At 44.3% G+C, this 24,128-nt stretch overlaps 1 protein-coding gene across 3 annotated transcripts in view; it reads left to right on the top strand.

The window, feature by feature from the left end:
* KCTD15 (potassium channel tetramerization domain containing 15) overlaps positions 1-24,128 on the top strand; it is a 44,787-nt gene that overhangs the window by 5,440 nt on the left and 15,219 nt on the right. For all 3 annotated transcript variants that reach the window (XM_050904167.1, XM_050904165.1, XM_050904166.1), the window contains exons 2-3: positions 428-603; positions 22,521-22,665. In XM_050904167.1, the coding sequence (XP_050760124.1) occupies positions 440-603; positions 22,521-22,665 (309 nt within the window). In that variant the 5' untranslated portion in view covers positions 428-439. The remainder of the gene's footprint in view (positions 1-427; positions 604-22,520; positions 22,666-24,128) is intronic.

Below are 24,128 nucleotides of genomic sequence, written 5' to 3'. Positions count from 1 at the left end.
CGCCTTAGGTACTGAGGAAGTCACTAATTTAGAGGTGTCTCGTTACTGAGACAAACTTGCAAAACCCCCTGAATCCCAATTCACAAATTGGTTATTCGTTTGTCAGGGGATATTTCACATCTAACACATAAGCCCGCGACCTTTAATTAGAATTTTGCAGTTTGTTTTATGCCCCTTGAGGCTGACACCTTGAAAAATTTTTTTTCTTGATTTCTTATTGCTAATAAGCATCTTTCTCTTCCCCTCTGGTACTTTGAAGAAAATGATGCAAATACACTTAATTACAGTGGTGGCAATAATTTGTTAGCTGAATATGTGATCAGGCAGATGCAAAAATGATCTGATTAGATCTGTGATCACACTGGAAAGAAAGGTAACACACTGCTACATTTAAGAGAAACTGTTCTTTTTTGCCTTCCCTTTGCAGGAGGGAAGAAGCATGTCCCGTCTGTCTCTAACACGGTCCCCGGTTTCTCCTCTGGCTGCTCAAGGAATTCCTCTCCCGGCTCAACTCACCAAGTCAAACGCTCCCGTGCACATCGATGTAGGAGGACATATGTACACCAGCAGCCTGGCTACCTTGACAAAGTACCCAGACTCCAGGTAAGACCTTGGTGTTTTCAGGCTCACTGCCCGTTTCTGTTCATTGCATGGAAAGAGGCATGTACCTGTGAGGAATATTTCAATGCGAAATACGATTTATTATATATTCACCACTTATGAATAATTCAGTTTCCGATTTATACAGTAACTTCACTGGGGTTCTACAGAAAAAAAAGCCTGTAAAATTTATGTATTATTTAGAGAGTCTATTCATTTTCTCTCTCAACGTCTTCTGCACTCTGCCGATACGTTTGAAGCACCTGTTGGTGTGCTGCCCTAGATTATTTCCAACTGTACCAAGCAACTTCTTTCTTTCAGACTTAGGGAAGAAAAATCCTTTTTTTCTTCCTTAAGAAAACACGGCTGTATTACACTGGGACTAATGGATGCTTCTGTCAGCCAGCCAAAATCCCAACCTCAGTGGTAGCTATGTGCCTCAGTGTCAGCAGTCATTTCCTTTGGGCAGTGGCCGGCCGACCTGCTCTGTCTGCTTGCAGCTGCAGATTGGATTGAATCTGTGCATGCTTAAAGGTAGCTGATTTGTGCTGGACAGGTTGGTGACATGTCTGGCAAGATTTATTTAGATCTGGCCAGTATTATCTCAGAGTAGACTCCAGATATGCCAAATTATGAATAGATGTGGCAAGAGAGTATATTTGCGTATATGACATACAGTCTTTTTATTATTTGCTCAGCTCCCAGTCCCACGGGATACTGGGCACCGTGAAGGATGGGGGATCCTGGGCAGGATCAGGCCTATGACAGTAGTGTGGAAGGCACCGCTGTGTTAAGGGTTAAAGCACATTCATTGGAGCATTATGTTAAGACATACTTAATTTTGATTTACAGTTATGATCGCTAAACCAATTCAGCTTTTTGTCATTCAGACTGCTTATTTTTCAGAAGTGCCTCATATGTAACCAAGAGAAGGTGTGGATGTGCAGTGTCAGGGTGCCCAGCAGTCTGGTTAAAGGAGGCACTATTGACTCAAAAGCAAACCAGAGCCCAGGTCAGCAGGTTTCGTTGCCAGAGGTTTTGCTACCTGCATGGCCAGTATTTCCGTAAGGGATAGATTTATTTTTTTGGTATGACAACCACTGTAAAGTTCTAGTTTCATTTGAAGATTTTTCCTTTAAAAGAACTAGGGATTTTTGCACAGATTTGGCAGGTTCCCAAGCAATAAATGACATTTATGGAGACACCTTGAAATGCCTCTGATGTCATAAAGCATATGGCTGTGATTTCATTCCAAGGAAAGGGAGCTGCTGAAATTCTCTACGGAAAAGAAACAATTATTAAAATACCTATATTTTATGGTCAGGCCAAAACAATACAGTTTTTCTGGACAGTGTCTGTTTAATGATGTCTGTGTGGTACAACTTTAATCATAGAGAATAAATCTGTTCAGTGGGGAGACATTTATAAGAGCAGCAGACAAATGCTTCATAGTATAAAAAAAATATAGAGAAGATTCAGCAGTTGTAATAGAGTAGCACATCTGTTTCCACATTTTAAAATATCACTCCTAACACTATTTTTAAAATATGCCCCATATCAGACTTACTTAATAAAAGCTTCAGTTATGGAAGCTTTGGGAGAATATACCTAAATTCACAGATTTTATTTAAAGAGAATAGAGTATTGATCTAAAACCTTTTTTTTTTCCCTGTTTGATAAATAACAAAAGCGTATTTCTTCAGATTTTGTACTTTGTTTAAACTGAAAGTACAGAACTGTGACTGACCAGAGCTCACATGCTGCTTGATGTTTTTGCTGTGTGCTGTCTTTTTGTTTGTATTGCTGTATTATCTCATAAGGCTTGAATACTTTTTCAGCTGCTCAAACTTCAGTTCTCACTGGAGTAAGAGCTTACAGGATGAGACCTGTAAATCACATATATTTTTATAGCAAAAGATAACCCTTCACCAGCATCCCAAGTAGGACATATTGCTACATACATTATGAAGCTGGATGAAGGGTACACCTTAGTTATTTTTTCCTTTTTTTTTAATTTGTTTTTCTGCAGTGCTGCGTAGTAGACTTGGTTGGTTACCCCCCATTGAGTCTGGCCTGCTCTCATTCCTGGATAAGGCAAAGTACTTGCAGTTATTTCAGCGGGGATGGCTGGAGCTCCTGATGGTGCTTCGCTGCCCTGGTGTGCATCTTCCGTAAGGCACAGACTGTCTTCACAGTGGTCTGGCTGGGAGAGGAATCCTGGGTCTCTGACAGGTGCAGGAAGAAGGAGATAGCTTTTCTGAGCAAGACATCTGGAAATAATGCCAGAGCGCTGTTAGCTTATGCTCAGAGATAACATGCACGGCCACTTATAGAGGCATGGCCGTACTCCTCCACACGGAGAGCTTTCTGGATTATTTTGGACAACATATTAAACTCTTGGTTTGAACGTGAGTTTAAAAACTTCAAATCTAAGAAATCAAACAAATTTGTAGATTGTATTTCAGCAAAAGATGTAAGTATATGCTGAAATGCTTTGCTAAATCTTAGCTCCAGTGACATAAAATAGTTTGCACTCACTAAAATGGAAAGCTGTGGGAATAAACTTCCTGTTTATTTGTGTTACAATATCTGTTGCTTTCTCTGTGCTCCAAAATCCTAAGTAGGCTTTTAGCTTGTAGTATATACTGTACATGTATGTTTAAGGACACATACAGGTGGTGAGCATGTGTATAAATACAGTCAGGGTATGCATACACAGAGACATCACATGCTAATGAAAAACAGAAAAAAAACCCCCCATCAAATCGTGTTTATCCTTCCATAGTATTTTGAGGAGGCCCAGTCCTGTTAGGTCCTGAACAAACTCGGTTCATGTTGACTTGAATGGGAGGGAAGAGCTCCCAGCAGCTTGCCAGATCAGGCCCAGCAGGAGCAAGTATAGGTATGACCAGTTCCTGCCTATACCTGCTCTCCAGTCACCCCTCTGGTATGATATAAATTACACCTGACAGCAGGCAGCGTGATACATTTCTTATTGTAATTTGTTAGGATTGACTGTGCTCAGCCCACTCGGCTGGCTCTGCTTGGCTGTTCCCAAGTTATGTGGTTGGCTCTAATTCAGGGAGAGAAAGGACCCGATTCTGGAAGTCTTACTCACGTGAGTGAATGGCTAGTGATGTGAAGTTGGAGGCCAAATCTTGCATTTCAGTGATCCCAGAGTTGTTTCAGAGCAACTTTGACAAAGTCTTTGATGTTGTTTGTATTAGTGCAGCTGCTGCGAGAAGAGCATTTGTCCATTGATTAAATTTGCATAAGTAAAGGGTGCCAGATTAGGCATTAAAGAGGGTAGACGCCCTCTTTCCAGTAAATTTTTATGGGCTACATAAATTCTCTCATCTAAAAAGGAGAAAACTTGAGCAGCGCACAACTGGTGTGACAAAGGAGAAGAGGGTTAACCAGCCACTGTCAAAGATGGCTTCTAAACCACTCACGCTTACCTTACACACTACTCTTACACACCTTTCCAGTTGGCTTTTTGAATGAAACACCATACAAGAAAGAAAGCTGGCCTTTCAGAGGGTGAAAGGCAAGGAAGATGAGAAACATATAAAAGAAATTGTGATCAACAACAGCATAATGATGGTGGTCACAGAAATAATCTCAGAAATAATATTATTAATCGCTCTTCCTATAGCTACTTGAGGCTGCTTTCCGTGCATACCCAAAATTGCTGTTAAAGTTAACAAGCTTTGGAGGTACAAGGAGGCTGATGTTGTCTTACCTGGATCTGAGGCTCAATTTCAATAGTTTATTTTCAGCAAGTTCTCCCACCAAAACTCCCAACTCTGGTAGTTGTGAGTTACAGGTAGAAAGAAAAAAAAAAACCTGTTGAATTCAGTCTAGTGGCTCTTACCGTCAACGTTTCTAAAGTAACTGGCTAAGTAGACAAATTATTCATCTTTGAGAGCATTTCCTCTAGAAATTCCATTCATGTTTTCACCCAGAGGACCTCTAAAGCAGCCCCTTCACACACTGACACTTGAATATGGATTTATATGACAGATTGTAAAGGCTGCAAAACCTCTAGCACATCTATAAAGTGAGTTGCAAATTGCATTTATCCAAGGGAGTGAGACAATTCTTACATTTAAAAAACAAACCCACACCAAAAGTCCAAGCTCCTAACATGCAGTCAGGAATACCCAAAGACATTGGCAGATCCTCCAGTCTTACTCCCGCTGAACTCAGTGGCAGACATCTCATTGACTTCAAGTGGAAAAGAAGTGGAAGTTCCAAATCCCTGTATACCACAGCAAGCCCCAGCTTCTCACTTTCACTAGAAATTTCGATATCACTTTGAGTTTCTGTTAGAAAGCAGAAAAAGATTTTTCATTAGAAGCCTGTCCTTTTCGCAGCCCTGAATAGTGTTTTTAAGTCAGAGAATTGCTGTGAGCTCTTTGTGAGTTGTTCTGCTATAAAAGGTAGATATATTTACCTTACGTTCTTGGTTAATTGGTATTTGTTGTATAACCCTCTATTAAAGATAAGTGTGTTCTTTTGTTCAAAATGTATTTATAAAAGCTCATGTTTTCCGTGGCATTAGTCATGTGACAAAAGCGAGTAGGAATAATTTTAATTGAAGTGGTGACATCTAGGTGGGAATAGTGTGGGTGCACAACCCCAGGGAGCCTCCCCCTGACAGTTTGTAGTGCACCATGTTTGGGACCTCTCTGCTCCCCTCCCAGCCTTTCCTCTTCAGGAAAACGGAGCTTTTTGGCCCCACGGCCCAAGGCATGCTGAGCCAGTGCTAACATAGTGCACGTCCTGATCTCAGCTTTTGGGGCACCTGGGCTTTACCACCCCCTTCTCTGGAGGCTCCGTCCTCCAAGGAAAACCAGCACAGGCTTTATTACTGTTTCAGAAACTAATGACCTTAGCTATTACAAGACAGTAGAGTTTTCCAGGCATATTCCTGCCTCACTTCCCTCTGAACCCATGGACTTTTTTGGTGATTTACAAAGGAGTCCCCTAAATCACGTGTCTTCTCCTTTGAATGTTTCTTGTCAAAACAAACTGTCATCCTTCTGTAGACCCACTCTCAGAGAAGCTCTCCTACCAAGCATGACCTTCTGATTCTAGCTGCTCTGTAGGTATCTCTGGTTTTTAATTCCCCTACCTTTTCCTCCAGCACCTGCATCTCTCTGGTTGCTGGAGCTCAGCACTGACACCTGAGATCTTCTGCTTCTCCCCCCTTTTCTACAGCCACACCAGGCTGGACTGAGTTCAGGGGAATGCTCTTCTCCAAGTTTTAGTACCCCTCTGTTGTCTCTGACAGAACATGATTGCTGACTCCATATAGCCAGATACAGTGGTTTCATAAGCTCAAACACACCTACTACCGAGATCTACAAGACAGATTTTCCACACCATCCTTTACTCTAAGGGCTCCATACTGGGTCCTGCTCTGCACTTCTTGGGAGGGAGCAGGGAAATCCTTAATTTGGATATGTTTAGGATATATAATTCTCCAGACTTAACATACCTGAGAACATCTCACATTTCTTGCTCATGTAGGATCAATCCAGTGTCACTCTTATAATAACTTATTTGCTAATTTCCCATCAAATCTGTGTATTATTGATGTTATTGCCTGAAAACAATGTACAATTAGCAAATTTTGTCACTTACCTCATGCTGGCAGTTATGGTGTAAATCAGTCCTTGAACAAGGCCTGTACTCCAGACAGGTTAAGTGGAGTGAAGACCAGATTTGTTCATAACCAGAGATTGTTGGTGGCTGCGAAAGCACAGCACATTCGAGGGCAGGATCCCAGTCTGGAGCAGAAGCGGTGTCAGCTCTCCTGGGCCAGCACAGCCTCCTGCCAGCCCCATACCACAGCAGTCCTGCACCACTGCAGCATCGGTAGCGTTCATCCTGACTTAGGTGTCTCCCAAACCTCTCCATGCCACTGCTATTCCATGCTATTCACCCACCCGGCATCTGTATAGTGTCTTGTCCCTCTCATCCCTGGACACCCACTAAATGACTCTGTTTCAAGTACAGTGAAGGACATAGGCAAGCGTGCTGCCATGGCACGTTTCACCCTTCGTAAGGTACCACTCTTCCCACCAAGGTCAGTTGTTGAGCGCCCTGTTTGTGGGGTGGCACCAGGCTCTGACACTCACGGGCTATGAACTGTTGTATATTACCCAAAAGGCAAAGAGTTTCTGAGTCGGAGCCAGCAGACCACGTTCAGGCAAAGTGCTACAAAATGCGCCTGCATGTGAGCTGCAGCGCAAAGCTCATTAATTTTAATAGGTATAGTGAACTTAAACCATACACAGACTTTAAAGCAAACCACCTGAAGAGGCAGGAGCAAGTGTTTTCCCTGCACATTACAAATGCTCAGAGATGCAGGTTATGGGCATGTTGCGTGAGCACTGCGCACACATAACGACACTGCACACCAGCGTGGCAGCTCTGCAGAGAGGGGTGAGCCTGCCAGGGCTCCCCGGGGCTCTGCCATTATGACAATCAGGTGTATGCTACAGATGAGAACAAGTAAACGAGCCGAAAACCAGAGCTTTTGGTTATATGCAGCGCCTTTTCTGAATTAACATAAGAATCTTCATGGAGATTAAAATCATTTTCAGTTTCATTTCATGCACCTGCAATTTAGAGATAAATCTTCTGAGTTTTTCTTATTTGGTTGTTGACTGGGCAAATATCTCTTTGGTTTCCAAGGAAATTTTGATCAGCAGAACCCTTAAGGAAAAAACCCTTAAAAAGGGCCTTTCCCCTTCCCGTCCTCTGTCTCCCCCCAGTCTGCCTGTGGATGTTGCACTTACCAGAGTGGGAGCTGGAGCAAGTGAAGGAACTCTCATTGCCGGGCTGCTGAATTAGATAGTGTAAAGTGAACCAGGGCTGTTGTTGCACAGCTGGAGCAGTAGCTTTGGTGGTAAAGGAGAATAGTCCCTGTAACCCTAACCCTTCACTCCAGTGACTTGGGGAGACGGGAGGGAAGGAATTTATACGGCAACTGATTCTTCAGACCTGTCTGTGTCCACCTCTCCTACTAACTGGCATGCAGGGAGCCACAACAGAGCTGAGCTGTCTGCTGTGATAAAGGTGTTTACTCCTTACTGGACCTCATAACCGCTGCCTTGCCCAGCACAGCCGCTGCTTGGGGACTGCCCGCAGGCTCTGGAGAGGAAAGCGGAGTTTACTCTTTGAAAGTACAAATCTTACTGTAATTGGGTGCTGAGATTGGGCCCTGTCGATGAATGAATTATTTGTGTGTGACTTGGAATATCTGATGAAATGTACAAGAAAATACTGCCTAGCTAGTCTCTGATGAACACTTTTTTAGAAACTATTGTTTCTCTGTATACATTTACAGCCTGGGTTGTGTGGAGTTCTAGGCATAAATGGGATTCACAGCATCTAGGAAGGGACAGACCAAGCTAGTCATGGAGAGGAAAAGATAGCAAATCAACACTTGTCTGACTTAAAGAAATAAAATTATGGCTGTGGTGCTATGCCTGGCACAGCCTGTTCAAAAAACCTGAATTTGAGAAAATTGCACATTCCTATCCAGATACTAGCTTATTCAGCTCAGCTAGTCGAAAGACAGAAGAGGCATCTCCATGCAGCTTGTGCAGCCTGGCTGTGGTCAAGAGGGATGTCACAGCCTCTAAGAGGAGACCAGAAGATGAATGTTGAACAGTGTCTCCAGCACCTTTGGTGCAAAACCCAGCTGACCTTGTCTCATTTTCTGCTCTTCCCTTTTTTCTTCTGCAGTGCTAACATGACTGTAGCTGAGTTACACTTAGCACATTAGTAATTCCCACCCTTCCTGCTTACAACAGGTTGAAAACTAATCTAGTTTATTAAAACTCACAAAGAGAAGCCAGCAGACAAGGAGACCAAAAATTCAACCTTTTTTTTTTTTTTGTATTTAGCAGTCAAGTACTTTGTCAGTTCTTTCATTGCTACTTTTGCTTACCACTCACCTGACAGGACACTTTGATGCCAGCAGCACAATTTCAGTATTTTTCAGCAGTCATTTTCAGGACAGTAGCATGAAAAGCATTAGCAGCATATTTTAAGAAACCACTCCCATAGGGTGCTGCAGAAGCAACCTGTCTCCTCCTTTTACGTGCTGCTCGTGGAGGCTGTTTCCTGCCGATGAGCATGGTGTAAAGTACTGCACCTGTGCTCAGGTTCACAGGTGTAGCAGCTTTACACTTAAAGCAAAGGGGAATCTCCTTTATTGATTGCTTCTTCATATGCTGTGCATCCTGCTCCCTCGTCACGTGGAGAGGAGCTACGTAAAGATGTGGATTTGGCAGCTTTGTACTGGAAATTGTGTCCTGAGGTCACAGCTAACAACCATACCAGTGGAGCAGATGAGGCGTTACCTCTTCATATTTGGTCTTTGAATACGGTCACTGGTGTTTGTCTTTCGATTTATAAACTTTTGATTTATAAAGACCCTGCAATGGCAAGTAGACCTGGTCTGCTTAGGGGGATATTTCATGAACTACTTAGGAAGTTTATAAAACAGACTCCCTAGATTATGAAGCAAGGGGGTATCTGTTTCGTAAGGAACATGTTATGAAATGAATTTGTCTCTAGGCCTAACTTAATTATTTTAATGATCCCACTGGTGGTTGTCGTAGGTGTCGTTCTGTGTATATATTGTGACCTACATGCTTGTGATCATTTATGAAATCTAAGATTTAAAAATACATTGGACCTTATTAATTCCTTGCCTACTTTCACTGAAATAAATGGAGGTGGTTTGGATATTGGTGCGTTGGGCCAAATGTCTCTTCCAGTGAAGTCAATGAGAGTTTTACCGTAAGCTTAAATGGAAACAAAATAAGCCCTATTCTTTTAGAAAACTGGCCTAATGATAAACCTGGCCAAAATAATCCCTAGTGTAACCCTGTTGACCTCTGTGGAGTTACACCAGGGATGTATACAGATGTGATGTGTGGAGAGGAGTTACGAGAACCTGAACATTGTAGTAAGACGCTTCTGCTGGGTATCCGCAGTACTCGGTCTCAAAAACATCTGAAGGTATAAAACCAACAGGCAAATGAAGACAAAGCATCGTGCACTTAAGGGTGCGTGCACATACCTTTCCTGGTCAGACGGCCTTCCCAAAGAGATGACTCCACTGGTTTTGAAGGAGTTACTCCAAATTTGTACCTGTATAACTGAAATCAGAATTAATCTATTCATGGGTTAATAAAATCTTTAAGAACAAAGTGCATATTTAAATAGAAGAAATATGCAGACATGCAAACACAGGATTCATATGTGAAAGCATAAGGGAGGCTAGATCTCTCAAGCACAGAGTAACAAGATGGTGTGGAGGATGCCAGGCTGTAGCTGACACAGGTCATGCTCCATGCTGCTGCTAGCCACATTGACTTTGCCAAGTTTCTCTGTTACATGAAATGTAATAAATGATGAGTCCTTGCAGTACATGAGCTTGTTCCCTTGTGCTGTACTGACATTAAATGCATAATCTGGTGACTAAAACAGGTAAGTATGTCAATCACCCTGGTATAACTCCATTGATACAGAGTTACACCAGGTTGGTGGCTCTCCTAACCCAATTTGATAGCTGGGAGAAGCTGCAGAGCTGGAATTGAACTCCAGAGTTATAAACTCTATCTCCGTGCTCTGTCCACCAAACTGTCTACTCCTTCATCTCATCTGCTGTGATTAAAAAAGAAATGACACTTGTAAACATTTTAGAGGGGTTTATTTTTTGTTGTTACCTGATTTGCTCTCACTTGAATCTCTGCCAGGCAGGATGGCTATTAGCTTCGCATGTGTGCCCGATGATTGTATTCCTTATTGATGGAGTCACTGTGACGACTGCCTGCCTGTCAGAGCTGGGCATCAGGACAGATAGGCTGAGCAGAGGTATTCTGGTGTTCACCTGTACTGTGTTGATTTCACTCTACTGCAGTATGGTATGCGTTCAAAGGCTAAAATTGCTGCTTTTTTATCTGCTGAGGACCACATAAAGCAAAACCTGAAAGGAGTCCTGCACATGGATGCTGGGAAGCTATTATGCAGCATTTGCACCGTTACTCTTGATCAGACTCAGAAGGGATCAGTTGGCAAGCATTGGAAACTGAGATTGGCACCGTAAAGCTGAAACACTGAAGGAATCCCAGTCCAAAGGGCAGGCTCCCGTTACGCCTCTCTCCTAATGGAGTGCAGATGCTACCAGTGCTGCAGGTAATCCGTTTAGATCTGGTAGACGCTTTTGCAGCAGCAAATCTCTCTCTCGAGAAAGAGGACAACGAAAACCAGGGACTCTTTTTAACCTCTTTGGTGTCATACTGTGTTATGCCAACAAGTTGTACTGGTACGATTTACATCAAAGGCTGCAGCTTTGGCATTTGGGGAATGTGGTGTGCCTTCCAGGAGACCGCTGCCTAAATTCTGCCATTGCAAAACTTACGTACAATTTCACAGACAAATTTGGCTAGTGGAACACCGTGGGAACCAGTAGATGACAATAGAGAAACTGGGTCCTCTGCTTGTGCTGGGGTTGTCTGGGAGGGAACAAGGGCTGAATTTGGGCCAGTAGTACTTAACACTGCTGCTGAATGAGGAAAAAAATTCAATGATCGCTTTCTGATCTTACGGGGGGGGGGGGGGGAAATCATGCATGGATTTGTAACCAGTTCCAAACATATTTCCTCTTCTGTTCACATCCAGTTGTATTCTGTTTGCAGACGCGAGGGTTAAAGCGCGGCCTGCTTCTGCTTTCAATTAAATCAAAGGATGTTTTGGCCTTGACTTCACTGGGACCAGAATCAAACCCATGACCATAGTATTGTATTTAAGAATGAATCTCTCGCAGTCACATAAAAAAAGCCAGGTTCAGCTTTCAGTATCTCATCAGAATCCAACAGTTAACGGTTTTCTTACTATTTTAGAGTTTTTGCCAAGCTGAATTCTGTAGGGTAAGTGTCCTCTGTGCAGCAGGTGTATTGCTGTCTCCTTCTGGGGTGCAGGTTCCCTCTCCGTTAGCCCCTAGACAAGGGCTCCCCCTTTTTTCGGGAATGTGGCCGTGGAGCTGGGCTCTTCCCAGTGGATATGTTGGCAGGTTGCTTCCTCTCTGTCCCTGCTCTCCAGCTGCAGTAACAAAAAACCTACTGGAAATTCCTCTTCGCTTCTGCCTTTCATCTGCCAACAGCTCGGGCTCACCAGCAAAAACTGTTACACAAGTCTTCCTACTTGGTGTGGATATGTGGGCTTTGGTGGTTGTTTTCCCTTCAAAACAGTTTTTTAACAAATCATTCTTGACATGTTCAGTTTCTTTAAGTGAACAGCCAGGAAAAATACATTGGGTACAGCTTAATCAAATGTGAGAATAAACAGGATCATCATTCATTCATCATTTTAAGTGTGATAACTAAAATACAGATAGAACTGGATGCAACTTCCCAATCGCATGCTTGTAGAGAATTATAACCAGTTACAGTCTGCCTGTAACTCCCCACAGTGTCTTCATGCCAGAGTGAGTGGTGGTGTGAGCTGTACTGGAGGTATGTAGTAGTATAATTGCAGCAGTGTTACATTCTGGTACCGGGCAAAATTGGTGTAGTTTACTCACTGGAGGACAGAAGGATGGGCTGCAGCAAAAGCAAATAGAGGAAGAATGTAAGATAAGCTGGTTTTTTCCATATTATTCTCAGCAACAGAAGAGCTTTACCAGTTTAGCGAATCAGCATACCAACCAAATGCCCAAGCAGCATGGGCAGTTTCTTTTAAGCAGAAAGCTAATTTATCACTACCCAGAGAGGCTGGTATCATTCCTGTTCACAGCAGTGGAGAGTGTCCTGGTGCACCAGAGGCCGGCATGGGCACCAAGGTTGCCTGGTGTTCCTGCTCATCCCAGACAGTGCAGTGCTGCAGAGTCCTGGGCAGCCCGTGTCTGGGAACTTTTTCCTGTGGATCTGGAAATAAATAAAAGAATTGTAGGAAAAAGCTGCTCAGCTTTCTTAAGTCTGAGATCAGAAGTAAAGGGCTGTGGCTTGAGCAGATTAAATATTCTAGCTGTTTACATGAGCAGCAGGTACCACAGTGAATGTGTTAGCTGTCACCATTTACACTTTATAAAAGGTTGTGCAGCCCTTGAGTATCCGTCCCTCTTTCTCCTGCTGTGTACTGAAACGTACTGGTTTCACAGCACCCACACATGCAAAGGATGCAGAGGGCCAGACTCACACCCTGAAAGGTAAATGAGTTACATTTGAAATTTTCCCTGCCTTCACTAAGTCCCAGTGGGAGTTTCGCTCTGGACTTCAATGAGCGAGGATTTAGCCCATTTATATTAAAATATAACTAGTATCTGCATGTTTTCCAACCTCCCAGCATGCCCAGTTGTACAAGGGTGGTGGTAACGGAAGTAATGTCCAGATCTAGTCAGATTGAAAATCTTAGTAAAAATACTGAATTAGCTTCCACTTGAAGTTACAGCAAGTAGGTGAGCAGCAAGAGAGCTGGCATTTGGTGCAACCCTGTTCTCGTCAGGGCCCTCATAGCACCATGATTTAGGGGGAAGGGATGGTTAAAGGAACAGCAAGAAAAGGCTTGTATAGGCAGGAATGTTTTATTTGAATTGTGCATCTTCTCATGTATTAACAACTTAATTCTGTTGAGTGCCCGCAACTCCCACAGAGTTTGAACTGAAATGCAGTTCTTGCAGGATTGGGACGTTTGGGAAACTAGGGAACACTTTGGGAAACTAAGATGCTAGTTTAGGAGTTTGTTTTAAATTAAAGAATTTTTGTTCCTGCATTGATTTTCATGGCCAAAATTCAGTGTAAATTCTCTGTTGAGAAAACATGAAAGGCCAAGAACCCTCACAGGGCTCAGATCAGAGCAGCAGCAACAGTGGCATAATAAAACCACGATACTTTTGCAATATAAATTTGTATTAGCATTTTTAATCTTCACCAACTATTTAGACAAAGTTCAGTTAGAATGAAGTAAAAGACACAAGAAGAGCAAAAGTAACCTGAACTTTATACTGGAAAAAATGATAGTACTGGAAATCCAGCTAACATGTGCTTCTTTAACTTCAAATGTAAGTCCACAATTTAAAATAAAGAGAGGAATTCCCAAATAGATAGGTATTACCTACAACGTATGAACTTACGTGCAGTTACCTGGACTTCGGCATATTTCACAGAAAGGATAGTATTTGGCTCCTACTTTAACAAGTTCTGTGTTTTGAGGGTTCGTATTACATTGTAATATTATTTGGTTACTTTTATTAAAAATACGGAAGTCAGCCAGACTCTGCCCTTCTCACTCTCCCCAAGTAGTTACTGCTTGTTAGGAATAGGGGTGGCAGAACTGGCCTATCTTGAACTACAGTAACTGCAACCTCTCCACTTGCGTTGCGCTGCCATGCATCTGCACACCTGCCATGGTCAAGGCCTGTTCTGGTCATGATTACTCCAGAGCAGCTCAGCCAGACCAAATGAATGCAAACGGTATGGTTAAGCATCAAGAAATAATGGGAGGCTGTTTGTCACTGTTCTGTTAGAAAGGATGAACAAGCCATGTCAGTGGCACATAGGGAACTTTTAATGGAGAAATGCAAATTGTACCTGTATTTGAAAGTTACATTTTTTTTCTTGTTAAGTACAGCAAATGCATTTCGTGACTGACGACTTAAATAAATGTGGTGGGATGCTGATATGCGTAGCGAATGAGTGCCGTTCTGTCTGTATGTGTCTGCTTATCCTGCCTATAAATGTGGTTATACGCCGAATGCAATGAAAAGATTTGTAATACAGCAATTAACATACTAGAAACTGTTTGTTTAGTGAAGTCTTTTTATAGCTGGTAAAATAACACACTAAAATATACAAATGCTACTTTAATAAGGCAAAATAAAATCATTAGCCTGACGGAGGGCTGGATTCTGCCACCGTTACTCATGGCTAAGCAGCACTTTGCTCCTGAGCTGTTGACTCCCCGCGAGATGGGTGGCAGAAGCAGGGCCCCGGGGAACAAACATGCTGCTGATAAATTTGGGATGAGTAGCCAGTGCTGATGGGCTTAATCCCAGTATCCCAATGAGGTGAAGGGCTTAGGGTTAATACCCTTGTAAACCTGGTGGGAATGAAAAGCCTGGAAAGGAAAGCTCATGGGAGCCTCCGTTCCCTTAGTTGCTGGTCTGCTTGTTTTAATTGTTTGACCACTCCTCCTCCTCCTCCCTAAAGACCTGATGGGATGTTTGGCCGCACGGATGCAGGACCAGGGTGGCTCTTGACTACCAAGAGAACTTTTTAATGCAGGAAAAGACACTGCCTTCTCTACCTGGGATTAGTGTTTCCAGTTTCTTGTGTTAACTGCTAATTTATGTATAGGCAATACTGTTTCTACAAATTAAAAAATAAGTGTCATCTATCAAAATCTAAAATACATATATATTTCCATGAAGTTATATATCAAAGTCACTGGCCAAAGCATCCTAAGTGTGAAGATAGGCTGTTAACAACAGGTGGAAGAGAAAGAGCTGTAGGATCTCTTATCCTTACCATGAATGCTTCATGGTATTTAAAAAATAATAGGTAATTTCCACTTCAGTGGATTTTATTACCTGTTGCTTCAGTGGACTTTAATTGATAGTAACAGAGAACTGAAAACATAATTGTCCATGCCTTTGTTTTAACTACAAAATCCATTACATATCTAATTTTGCTTTTTAGTGATGGTATAAAAAGAAGAAAAAACATCCTTTCACGATTTCCTAAGAATGATTCTGCATGGTAGATGATAATGTTCTTTATGGATTATTGACTTTTAAAAATACATGTTTATACTACATAGACTAGCTCTGATCTGTTGCAAAAATAGATATTCTAGCCTGGACAGCAAAATATGAAGTATTAAATCTAGGTAATAGATCCTGCAGTTCCTTCAGATGCTTAATAGTTAATGAGTGTAATATCCTTCAAAAGCACTGCAAAGTGAGCATATGGCTCAAGAAGCTCCTGTGGCATTCCAGGATCAGCATTGCAAGGCAGGAACAGGAGATCATAGGAATTGGAGATGGATAAACCTGTTACCTTGTGAGTTACCTCCTCCATCCTTCTGCTGAGATAGGACCGTACTACTTGATGCTCTTTTCTTGTTAAAAATTGATAGAGGGGTTTTGGGGTTGCAGGCTTTAGTATCTCCATTTGGTTCTCAGAGGTCAGTTTTGTACTTGAATATCTGTGGTTGCTCACTTGTGCCATCAGGATTGAAGGGTCCGGGGCTGAGCGATGCCTGTATGGGGCCAGGCAGTGCCTGTAGGACACTGGTGTCTGAGGCTGCCCTGCTGAAACACAGGTGCTTGCCCTGGTCTTGTAGGAGTGGTGGGAGAAGGAGTTGGTGGTCAGGGTGGCTCGAGCATGCATGGAGTGGTGACCTGCCTAACACTGCAGGCTTAATGCCTGGACTCCCTTTGGGACTGGAAGCCGGTACCTGATCTGGGCTTACTTATGCCAGAAACCCCCTTTGGGGCACCTCTCTGTGTCTTCAGGCACATGAACCGGTCCCAAAGCACACGTGGCTGCTTGCATTTTGTAGTTTGCAGAGCAGCAGTTTATACCCCAAATTTAAGACTCTGACTCTCCCCCTCCCCCCCTTTTTCCCATCACTGTACAAATAAAAGATTTAAAAGATGCTTAAAACAAAATTCTCCCCATCTGAAACATCCTCCAAGCCAAGTGTACACCTGAAGCAATCTGAGGTGGTCAAGATGTTATCTTTGATTAAAATGGAAACTGTGGCAGAGCCGTGAGGGCGAAGCCCGCACAGAGTTTCTGCAGCGTACCGCGGCCAGGTCGTGTGTGCACAGACCTGCGCTGTAGACGGTGCCTCTCCTTAGCACTATATTCCCATAATTGGAGAAGGGCTTAAAATCACCGGTCAGGTAGCAGAATGTGAAGGTACGGTATAACCATACAACAGAGCTTTGTTTATGGACTTTCACGCTAATTATAGCTAACGTTTTAAATTGAGGCAGATCAGAAAACCTACTGCAGCCAGATGCAACCTTTAGCCACGTTCCTTGCTGTACAGGGCATGAGGCAGCATGTGTCCTGGCAGAGACAACGTTTTAACATCTCTTCCTCATAACTACCATCAGGCCAGAAGGCAGAAGACACCCGTTTGCTGCTCAGCTGGGTTATCCCGGTCCTCCTCTGGCCAGCCCTGCCTGCTTTTCGGATGGGTCGGGTGTTTTAACGTACCTCCCTGGGGAAAGCAGCTGCAGGTGCTTTCTCCATTACAGTTTGCCTTGCTGGGAACTTGTGCACAAACCCAGTTTTACAGTAAAAATAATGGAAATATGAAAAACACTACTGTAGAGATCTGGCAGTACTGTCCACTGCCCACCCCAGACCATGCTGCTGTGGCTGGAATGTAGCAGTGCCAGCAGAGAGCCAGCTCCTGGCACGCTGGGGTTGGGTAGGTGCAGCTGCTCCAGCGGCTTTCCGCTGTTCTTTCCCAGCAGTTACTTTCTCATGAGGGAACAAGTAACAGACTTAAAATAGACATAGCTACATGGGCAGCAGTGCCAGACACAGTGTAAGGCGCTCTGGTCTCCCAAGCACCTCTGTTCCAATTCACAGCATTTTTTCTCTTCCAAGCAGATAACAGTATCTATCCTACCCACCTTGAACAAATATTTAAGAGATAAGCAGCACTGTTTGTGCTCAGCAGCAATGACTGGACTCTGCTCGTACATCTGGGACACTTTGCTAACGTGTCCTGCGAGGCAGTTTCAAGTCATGCTCGGTGTCCCGGCTCTAAACCACCCTCTTCCTCCTCTCTGCAGCATTTCGTACAACTGCCGCTGCCTCCTCCAGCTCCACAGAAAGTCCCAACAGCTAAGTACAACTGACATATAAAACGCCGGGAGAGCTGTGGAGCTCATGTCGGCTTCGCTGTGCTTTTGCGCTGAGTGGAGCAGGAGGGTGCACAGAGGAGTGGCAGGTACAGTGGAGGGCACCGAGTGGAGCACAGACCCGTGCGCTTGCAGGATCCACGGACAGGCATTTCTCTCTTCTTCCCCTCTCCACCCATAAAATTAGGAAAGAGACACATTTTAATGACAGTTTGCTGAAATGTGCACTCCCTGCTGATTTGACATTGGGCAGAAAAAGTGTCTACAGAATCAATTTTTAATAAAAGTAAACAACTAAATTATGAATGACAAAAATATCACTGAACAGTTAAATATTAATCACATAATTACTTAAATTAATACTTTTAGTGCAATGTTGTGATAGAGGGTTTTACTTACACAGTGTCACTGCTCTGGCTGGATGGGCACGCAGGGGGGGGACAGGACCACAGTGACCCCCCCAGCGGTGGGGTTTGGGAGTGGAGGGCTCTGCTGCTCAGCCCCAGCTGCTGGTTGTCCCACAGGTCCCACAATAGTGGGTGCTCTTCTTAAAGCCTCTGAAACCAGATTTATTAAGAAAGAACTTCTGTTTTCTGTTCAAAAAGAGAGCTGTCAAGAAAATGGCTAAACTGGCCCCAAACCAGAAAGCAACCCCCACCACCCCAAAAACTTTCCTGTCCCAAAGTGCCATTAAACCCCCCCGAGATCAGTGTGTGATGTGCAGAGCTGTGGCTGTGCTCAGTGATGATCTTGGGAAGACTGAGGGTGCTCCAGAGGGAGCTGGGGGTGCAAAAAGCCCTGGCTGCTTCTAAGATGGAGTTGGGTGAGTTTATGAAAGAGATGGTGTGCCGTGAGCTCTGCCGTGGGAGCTGGAGTCACTGCCCTATGGGCCCCCTCTGTGCTCCCATCTCAACAGGTGCTGCAGGGAGCTTGCATGGTGGAAAATTGGTCGCCAGCATTACGGGGGTGTGGGTAGGAGCAGCCATCTGTAGGTACTCGAACACAGCACGCAGCTTCCTCCCCTGCCCAAGAAACTAAGAAAAGAATTTACTGGCGCTCTTGTCCTTGTGGATTGGCTGGCTGCATTGTTTGTTTTTAATCTAATAAAAGGAGATCTTAATATCATAGTAAAATCGGTACAAAGCTAGAAACTCACCCCTTGGCATTTTGGCAAAACATTATTGAAAATATAAAAGCCTTTAGCAGAAACAACAGAAGCACAAAGAAATTGTAGAAATAGGATCAACAGGTTGTGTTCTGGATGTTGGGAGGAGTGGGGAAGAGCATCCAGCCGAGGCTCGAGGTGCCAGCGAGACCCGCTAAGCTGGAGGCTGGACGCCAGCCCCATCGTGGCTCTGCTCTGCAGGGACACGATGCAGCGGTGGCTGGGAGCAGGGGCCCTGCGAGGGTTGGGTGGGCAGTACTGCAGAGCGGTGGCTGGGCGGTCGGGAAGAGCACATTGCCAGGAGCGCAGGAGGAACTGAGGAGGAGGAACAGACAGCTGGGAAGACCCGTGCGCTGGGAAGATGGTGTGAGCATAGCGGGACCTGGCCAGAGAGGTGGAGGCAATGGAAAGGCAAGCTTGCCATCCTTAGGCTTGCAACTACTTGGATTGATCCTGGCTCGGTCTCCTCCCTGTCTGGAAATTAAATCCTGGACAGAAATTTTAAGTGTTTTTAAATTAGAAAGTGAAGCATCTCTTGCAACAGGTGGGAATGCTGAAGAAGCGTTCATTGCTCAGACTCACCCATCGCTGTAGGATCCAAGTGCGGCTTTTTTTGCCTCATCTCTGTTTTCCTGTGCCTCCCACCTCATCAAAAACATCACTGGAAGTACCATTCCCACGTGCCATAAGCAAGTGCTTCCTGAAAATGCCATTACCCAATTTGTCCACAAGTACAGTACTGGGCACCATGACCGCTCATAAAAACAACCATTTTCGGGGTAACTACTGCCCAATCTGAGAGCTGCAGCCACTCCCCATGACTTTGACTCACATCACATGGCAGGGCGTTGGAGGGAGCAGCTTCCTGAGGCTGCCAGCCAGACTGGTACCTAATTTCTGATTGAACATCAGCAAGTTTGCACAGTGCAAAACCATTCCCATCCCCTTGTACTTGCTGACTTGCTGGCTCTCTGATAGCCTGCGCGCAGTTTGCTTCCATGCTTCTGCGTGTGGCATTTCGTTCTGGCCGCCCAAGACCCATCCACTGAGCACATGGGGTCCTGGTGGGGCTTGTGGAGCTGCCCCCGCTCACTGTGCTCTCTTCCATGGCTTCACAAGTGATGAGTAACCCTGTCAGGTGAACTTTCCTTTCGAAGCTGCCATTTGAGTTCACTTTGTGCTCTCACAGCGTTGCATTTTCTGATGGACTTTCTACAGGTACAGTTTATACTGGCGAGAAGGGAGAAGCAGGAGCGCTTTCTGCACGCAGCGTTACAACATGCTGCAGTGAAGTTGGTTCTTGGAACATAGCAGCCCCCTAAAACGTCAAATAAATCCTTAAACTATTCATCACTCTGTTTTTGGGGTGGCAGTTAAGTCTTTCAACACTCTGCAAGTTTCTTTCCCCAGCAGTAATTTTGCTGGTGAAGAAATACAGCTCAGGGCACTCCACAAAGGCCTCAAAATTCATGTTTTGTTTTCATTACCAAAAAAATGCTTCACTACATTAAAGAGCGGCCCATTAAAATTTTGTACCCTGTCTTCCCTGCGCCCTGTCGTTGTTGGCAAACTTTCCCCCATACGCGTGGTGGAGCCGAACAGCAGCCATCGCCTTGCTTTTGCAGACTTCTCAGAGAAAGGGCAGCCAAGGGGAGGAGGTTTAAGCCACAGCCCAGCTTGTTTAGGTGTAAGATCTCAAAACTTTCAATAGCCACGCAAATTTACTCAGTAGATGTACTGTACTGAACCTTAAGCTGCTCTATCAGTTTCCTCTGCTTTCAGTCTAACCCAGCACAGCAAACTGGCTCGTGTGCATGTCCAAGGAAATAAAGTAACTGTGTTCCTGGAATAAAATTTAACACTGTACAAAGCAATATATTTAACCATCTCAGGCAAACAGCACTAAAATAACAATGAAAAAGAAAATAATGAATTACTGGAGGCTTACTGAACCTTGGGATTATATAAATTAAATGTTGCAGCATGAACTGGATGGTATTCTCTGATACCATTGAAAAGCTAGAGGTTGAAGAAAAACAGTAAAAGTATTATAATTAGGGTTTAGGGGAGTATTTGGTTATTCTTGTAAGTAACTCAGACTAGCTAAATGCTGACATGGACACGAGAGCAGGCAGTAAAACCTGGAGCTTGCTTAAGAGGGCAGAAGGGTTTTTAGCTGAATTCAGTGGGGAGTTGCTAAGTCCAGTTTTATTTAATATCTCCACAGTTAATTTAGAAATAAACGGCACGTTAATGAAATTTGCAACTAAATCAGCAAGTTAGAAGATCAGACTGAGGTGCAGCTGTGGAGAGCAAATCTCACCGTGTTGCATGAACCCACAACCCAAAGCAAGCGGCGTGGGGTGCAGCTGGAAGCACCAGCACTGCGGGCGGCGGCAGAGGAGCAAACCTGCCCCTTCCCATCACCGGGGTGGGTGCGTGCCTTCCCCAGCCAGGCTGTGGTCTCACATCCGCTCCCCTCGCTGCCGGGCCAGAAAGCTTGGGGTCAGGTGGTGATACTGGAGGGAGGGAGGCAGTGAGGCTGCGGCTGTGGCATTCACCAGTAGTGCTGGCCATTGCCTTTGGCAGGGTTTGGTGAGCTTGTTATCCACGGCAGGGGAAAGCCCTGCCCTGGTCTCAGTGAGGGACACGGGGGGATTGCATGGCCGAGTCTAAAGGGATGGCTCGACAGTGAAATCCAGCAGGCTGCAGGATAGTCTCTCTGGGAAATGGAGGAGTCCTCACTGGCAGGGTTATTTAAGACTCGACTTTGAAACACGAGACACTCTGCAGTTGGGAACAATGCTGCACTGTCAGAGAGATGGACTCAATTACTTAATAGGTCGTTGCTGTCTGTCTCCTGCGATTTTCCTTTCAAGAACATATATTCAGCTGGGTTATTTCTCATGGGAAGACAAAGCATTCTGAGAGAAGCCAGGCATTTGGAGGGGAGAGGCAGGAGAAACAGCAGCCAGGCAGATGCCCGGTTTGCTTTCTGCAGAGCACGCTTCTCAGGACGTGGAGAAAGCTGGAGTGATGTAGCTGATGTGGTATTTTGGTCCTGTAATCAGCTGATCCTCCCGTCTCGTAGGTCTTGCTTCCTTTTCTTTGCTCACAAAAGATTTGCCACGTTGCTTTCTTCTGCCAGACTCTGATCCCCGGAACTACTGGTGGTGGGACTGTGGTCCCACAGGCAGCACTGCAGATGCTGCACGGGCCGTTGGTTGCTGGTTTGCCAAAACATTCAGTGTTGGATGGCCACATATCCAGCACTGACAGGTCTATACAGCTCATCTCGGTGTATGGGCAGCCTCTCCTCTAGCACGGAAAGGCTTTGATGGTGTTTGATCGAAATGACAGCCAAGCTGGAGGAAAAGCTCATGGCCAGGAACCCATCTCTGAGTAACCATCTGGTTCTCCGTTAGCAGGACATGGTGGACAGGGGATGTATAACGGAGCTGGTGATGCATGTTCTCTCCAAAATTACTCTGCCAGCCGTAGGGTGAGCGTTTCATAGGCACTTTCCTTGTTGAGGTCATGGGCCAAATTCGCAGCCCTGATTCAGGGCAGCACGAGCTTAGTGCCAGGGCAGCTGCAGGGCTCTTGCTGCTGGTGTGTGCACCTGTGTCTGTGCACACGCGCTTTGTGTGAGTGAGTGTGTGGGCGCACACACGTGTCCAAGGCATCTGTCTTTGTGCACTTGTTTGTCACCAAATTAAGATACTGTGTTACCTTATGCACATTGAATTGATGCAACTAAATTGGCTGGATGTTCTTAAGCCCTGAGGGTGTAATGAGATTTTGTCTCTTTTGCCCATTTCTTTTTCTTTTCTTTTCTTTTTTCAGAATAAGTCGTCTGTTTAATGGCACAGAGCCTATTGTCTTGGACAGTTTAAAACAACATTATTTCATTGATCGAGATGGTGAAATTTTCAGATATATATTAAGCTTCCTAAGGACATCTAAGCTACTGCTCCCAGATGACTTCAAGGTAAGGAAAGCTATAGTCTGCAATCTATTTTTTCCTCCCATTCTGTCATTTGTTTTGGTGCAGGTTGGTTTGTGTGCTTGACCTAAACACACTTAACTAAATGTTGCTGTTTATTGTTAGGATTTTTAGTACTTGTGTATTACACCAGGGATGCTATTATTTAATAAATGGACCAATGGTTGTCATGGATACCATAAAAAGTTAAACAATGAAGCTTATGGCTAAATCAGTTTTTCTAAACTAATTGTATTTTCTCACATTTTTAGCTTATTTATCAGGGTATAACAACAATTAAGAAGCAACATCAGCAACTAGCACTTACCAGGGTTTAATGCTCAGAATCTGAAAGAAATGTTTTACATTTGATACTTAGAGGACTTAAATTGTATGAATCTTTTTCTTGTTGGTATAAAAAAGAAACACCCTTAAACAAGCCCATGAGGATTTGTGTTAGATAAAACCGATGCAGATACTTTGATTTCAGGAAGTAATCTTTTACACAATTTATGAATGTCAAAATATTCTTGGGAGATGGTATTTACTGAGGGCTTTTTAAGAAGCAATACATGTTTTCTATGAAATAATGGCGCTGGTTGTTGCTTTGCAAATCCTGATTGTTTAAATGCTCTCCTCCTACCCTTGTTTATTTGGCTTTGCACTTACGAAACTTGCAACACTGTCATCCTTATGTATGAAAATTAGAAGACAAAAGTGTCCAAACTGTAGATGACAAGATTCAACAAAAGCACTAACTCCAGGATGAAATGATGAATAAATTGGGATGGCAACAGGGATCTGCTCAGTTAGAGGACGTGGAGCGTTGCTGGAGAGGAAAGTTCCCGCGCCGTGCAGCGAGATTTCACTTTGCATGTTGGACTAGGTAGGCAAGATAATTTGGCCAGTCATGACTGAGTCAGTCGAGATTTGTGGTTGCTGTGGTGACTTTAGCTTTGGAGTACAGCTGATCCTCATGCTGCAAACCACTCCTAAGCCATTCTTGCCTAAGTTATGAGTATAATTGTATTTGACCCTGCCATGGGAGTGTTTATAGTTAATGTTGAGCAGACGTGCTGTGCGATGGGAGTACCCATCTAGTCCCAAGGCAGGGAGAAGTTTTGGCATTCATGGGCGGTTTTGGAGGTCCAGCCCAGAAGGGCTGACCTGAGCCCTGGTCTTTCTGGGGAGCGGCAGGCAGGTTGGGGAGGCTGGCCTGTGGGTTGGGGTGCCGTGAAGCAGGGTGAGAGCCAGAGCACTGAGGGGTGGATGTGAGAAAAACTCTTTACAGAGAAATGAGAGAAGACACACAGGTAGAAGTGAAGCTAAAGACCAGACTAGTCCTGTGGATTGTAAGATGGATCAAGTAAAGGGGTGTGGATAGAGAAGTGGTACAGGTGAAATGCCAGAGAGATGCTTTAGCGGCAGCGTTTTGGACAATCTAGTGGAACAAGAAGGCGTGAGAAGAG

The sequence above is a fragment of the Gymnogyps californianus genome, chromosome 12 (assembly GCF_018139145.2).
Source record: "Gymnogyps californianus isolate 813 chromosome 12, ASM1813914v2, whole genome shotgun sequence".
Lineage (NCBI taxonomy): Eukaryota > Metazoa > Chordata > Aves > Accipitriformes > Cathartidae > Gymnogyps > Gymnogyps californianus.
The sequence above is the reverse complement of the archived record's forward strand: the minus strand, read 5'-3'. Positions and strand labels throughout refer to the sequence as shown.